Here is a 4,721-nt window from a genome sequence, read left to right on the forward strand (position 1 = left end):
ACATTATTTAAACAGAGAGTCATGCTATACAGAAACTACATCTACACCTAAGGTACCGCGTGCAAGATAAGTCAAAATCATATTTATCATTTCTCATTGCCATTAGTAGATTTTGAGTTGCGGTTTTGGATTTGCAAGTATCCTTGAAAAAATTGATGCTGACATTAAGTTACTCCGCGGCGTCATTTATAACTCTTAAAAAAAACGATTTTTCTGTACATCTTTTCTTAGCTCGTGTGAGCGCCAGACGTTCACGATCAAGTGTTCGTAGGTTTAAATCCTTTGAGTCCAAGTTGAAAAATTTGTCAAAAGATATGCAATTCTCGTTGTTTAAGATTGCCGTAAAAACACGTATGTCACGCTCGATGAGTTGATAGCATATTGGCAGAGAGTTGGATAATTTTAGCAGGGAGGAGTAGTGATTGTAATCAAAGCACCAACGCAGGCCATGGATACTGAGCTGTTCTAACTTCCGTAGATCAGAAATTTCAGGAAACCAAGCAGGGTATCCATATAGAAGATCCGATAAAACACATGCCTTGAATAAATTGAATTTAACTCCAGATGGGAGGTTGAACGGAACACTGTGCTTCAAGTAATTGAACGATCGACGAGCTTTTACTATTTTTGTTTGAATATGAAGACTCCATTTCAACGTTTTGGATACCTCAATTCCCGGATCCGTAATATTATCAAGCGGAGGAATCTCGACATCACCAAGAAGTATATTATCCAATGACATTCTACTAATATGTGAATAACCGCTTTTAGCTGAATTAAAAGACAAATAGTTACAAAAAGCCCATAACCGCAACGAGCATAGATCATTTTGAGCACTATTGAAGCAGAATTCGCCATGGCAGAGCAATTTCGTGTCGTCAGCGTAGCAGAAAACTTTTGATACTTCGGGTACGTCAATCATATCATCAAGAAAAATTTTTTTAAAAAAGCGGTCCCAACACGCTTCCCTGAGGAACACCACTAGTAACTGGGAGGCTCTCTGATAAAACACCATCTAATTTAACACATTGACGTCTAGATGATAAATAAGAATTAATAAGTTCCACAAAATTTTCGTCAAAAACAAATTGAATAATTTTCGAAAGCAGCGTGGAGTGGTCCACAGAATCAAAAGCTTTGCTGACATCTAAATAAACAACAACTTGTTCCACGTTTCTGTCAAAATTCAGATATAACTCATGCACAATTGTGAGCAATTGCGTAACTGTAGAATGTTTAGCACGAAATCCATGTTGTCTAGGATCCAGCCGATCTTTAATCTTTGGATAAATATACAGAAATAGAATTTTCTCTAAAACTAAAGATAACCTCGGGAGTGTTGGGATAGGCCGATAATTTTCAACGTCCGCTCGATGTCCTTTTTTGTGAATAGGGGTAACATAGGCACATTTCCAATTCTCGGGCCAAAATTGTGAATGAATAATATATGTGAAAACAAGATGGACGAATGGTGCTAATGTATGTGCCGCTTTACTTAAAATAGTCGGCGGTATACCATCAAAAGCAGGAGTCGCGCTACTGGGGACCCTCAAAAGATAATTTTGAATTTCGTCAAGGCTGAATTGAACATCAGATAACTTGATCTCATTGCCGCACACAAAGTCATTCAATCGTATTTCAGTTTTCGTTTGAAAAGCCGACTGAAAAAATTTGTTGAAAAGATTTGCTTTCACTGAGCCTTCAAAAGACACCTCGTTTCTGTAGAACATTTGTATAGGGAAGAAACTTCTACCATTTAATCTTTTCGACATAGCAAACGCTTCATTTGTATTAAACCTCTGTACACTGTTCAACAAGACCTGCTTGTCCATGTCAATAAGAATCATTAGCTCCTTTTCGAGGCATTCAACTGTATTTTTCTGATGTTTTCGAGCTGAATTTAGTTTATTTAAACAATGCATTGTCTTCGATGAATAAGAGAATGGAGCTTCGAAGCTCTTTCTCCGTTTACTGTTAAGACTTTGATTGAGAGCGCAAGATACTTTACGATAGAACGTTGATAGGAAATCAGGATTCAAGTTGTGGCATTCCTGAGCGAAAGATCGTGAGAGTGTAAGATGCGAAGAAAATTTAGCCTCGTTAAAAGAGCTGTTCGTATAAGCGTGTCCACTTGCATATTGGTAATCTAGGTCAACATTTGTTAAAAGAATAGGATAATGATCTGAGCACAATCGCTCTACAATATTGAAGTCCCATTTGTTGGGATGGGAGCAAAAAATTAGATCCAAAATACTTCCAAGCTTATGAGTAGGCAAATCAATAATTTGTGTAAGCAATAAATCGTTGCATAAAAATTCTAACAATTTTTGCTCGTCAGAATGAGGCGAAGAGATCGACTCCCAACGTACTTTGGGAAAGTTAAAATCACCAAGTAGAATCCACTGGACAGCTTTGCGTTGATCACAGCTTAGGCTTGCCTCCACATCAGCAAAAACACTTCGCAATTTGTCTTCTGTAACACCAGGTTTGACATAAAACACCGATCCTCGAGGAGGTAGATATGCAAGTATAATGCAGAGAGTAAGAGTCTGGTTACTTAAGACAAGAACACAAAATTGCTCTCACTTTGAATAATAAATTAAGCTAATAGTACCCAAGAAAGCGTTACTCATTGCTACTAGGATTCCACCATGATGGCCGGCCGTTCGATTTGATCGCAGAACGACTGTATAAGGGTGACCTGCGAAAACTCCATTATCACTGACCGAATCATCAAGCCATGTTTCTGTCAGACAGACAACAGTGGGTGAAAATAAGCTTAAGAGCTGGAAAAAGTTTAATCTCCTCTCAATCGATAGAATGCTCTGAACGTTAAGAAGGAGGATTGAAATTTGAGAGGAGCATTTTGTCTGTAGTCAATTCTGTTGTTGTACACGACCACGATGAATTTTGTATATGTTCGCAGGATTTTGACTTTCAAGTTGACCTTTCTGCAATCGCAAATTGTACTGCTGTACTCTCTCAGCTTTAGTTAAGTCTGGTGACACATATACACAATCGAAACTCTCACAATCACTCAATGCTACTGACTTACGCAGAAACTGATTTCGTTTTATCATTTCTTTAAACTTGAGAAGCTATAACTGATTTCCTGTATCACGCTGTGGTTTTCCAATCCATTTACATTGAACATCAGATGACACGAGAGATACATCAGTTTGGTTTGCAATTTTTTTTACAATATCGTAGCCAGTACAATTCTCAGATTGCTTTGTCCCTTTTACGACTAAATTTAATCTTTTTGCATCTTGCTTTTGCTGAATTTCAGCAAACAGTGTTGCTCGAGTCTGCTGCTCATTTTTCAAGGAATTCGTAACCGCTTCACAGTACGATTTTGAATGTTTCAACTGATTAGAAGCACAGCAAAAACCGCAAGTGAAAGGTTGAGAGCAGTCAAAATTAGCGGGCACCAAAACTTTTGTATGTACAGGACAATTCGTAGTCGTGCATGCTATTAATTTTTCAACTAGATTATCGCTGGTGGAACCGATATTGCTACGAGTTCGCGGAGGCATTAAGATTTATTTAATAAATAGCCTATGGAACCAATACTGGCACCAGCGGCTTGAGTGGATGAAAAACTGGTAGTGTCGATGGAACCAATACTGGCACCGACGACTCAGAAAAGATACAGCAACAAAAAGTGCCCGTCAAGCTAGGAACGACGGGTCTTTGGAATATAATCCTGTGGAACCAATGCGGGCACCGGCGGATATGTTTTGTTCAAGTCCCTAGCTCAATTTGATCTGAAAATGGTTCTACTTTTAAAAATCAAGACCATCTGGTATATATTTTGGATCTTTCTAATCTTGCGGATTTGTTTTTCTTATTATGACTGTTTTAAAAAAAGTTTGTGAAAATACATTTCTAGACAGATCACACATAAATTAGTTCAAACACACTTACAAAAACATTGAACCTATATTTGAAACTTTCTCCACAAAAAAGTTTAGTTGTGTAGTTCTGATTTTGCAGTAATTGCAAAGTCTAACAAAATTACATTTTGATTGTTTGTTGGACTGCATTAATTAAAATGCTCTAGTTTTCTTTAGAATGCCTGCCCGGTTCTCTCGATTATTTTTTCACTTCGGTAATTATTAACGCAGTTCTAGTTCTAATCGTATCATTTCGCAGAACTTTAAACAAGATAGTTATCGTATATCAGCTTTACAAGAAACGGAATATTTGATGGTCTCAATAGTTATCAAATGCCAGGAAAGTTTGTGGCTGCAGTCATATAAAACTGAAATCTTTAGATGGAGCGAAATTGATCTAGCCTGAGAAAATTTTTTAATTCGTTTTTATGATTTTTATGGAATTTTTTGTCAGAAAAGATCGTTCTTACCATTCTGCTGTAGTATAAGGCAATTCCGAAGAATTTGAAATTTAGAGGTTTGTGGGATCGCCAGGCTTAAAATTGTTAGAAATCAAGCAAATAAGAAAAATGAACTAATGATTGTCAAAAATTGCAGTTTTAAGCAATAGTAACACTTAACTGTTTTCACTAAATCAAGATGGTAACACATTTGCAAGATTTTGAAACATTGATTGTTTCCCTGAGCTCATAAAACAGGAAAAAATACAATTTCTTGAAGAACACTTCAAAGTTTAATTTTTGCAGGGAAGATTGTTGTGAATATCTTAATTGCAGCTATTACCAATTTCGGTGATGTAGGGGACCAGGATCTTGCATTTGAAAT

At 36.9% G+C, this 4,721-nt stretch overlaps 1 protein-coding gene across 1 annotated transcript in view; it reads left to right on the plus strand.

Moving 5' to 3' along the window:
• Window positions 1-469, plus strand: part of LOC142344324 (uncharacterized) — a 76,728-nt gene extending 76,259 nt beyond the window's left edge. Inside the window, exon 19 of the mRNA XM_075395912.1 lies at window positions 407-469. Coding sequence (XP_075252027.1) covers window positions 407-469 — 63 coding nt within the window. The remainder of the gene's footprint in view (window positions 1-406) is intronic.
• The last annotated feature ends 4,252 nt before the right edge of the window (window positions 470-4,721 follow it).

The sequence above is a fragment of the Convolutriloba macropyga genome, chromosome 8, assembly GCF_964194025.1.
Source record: "Convolutriloba macropyga chromosome 8, txConMacr16.3, whole genome shotgun sequence".
NCBI lineage: Eukaryota > Metazoa > Xenacoelomorpha > Acoela > Convolutidae > Convolutriloba > Convolutriloba macropyga.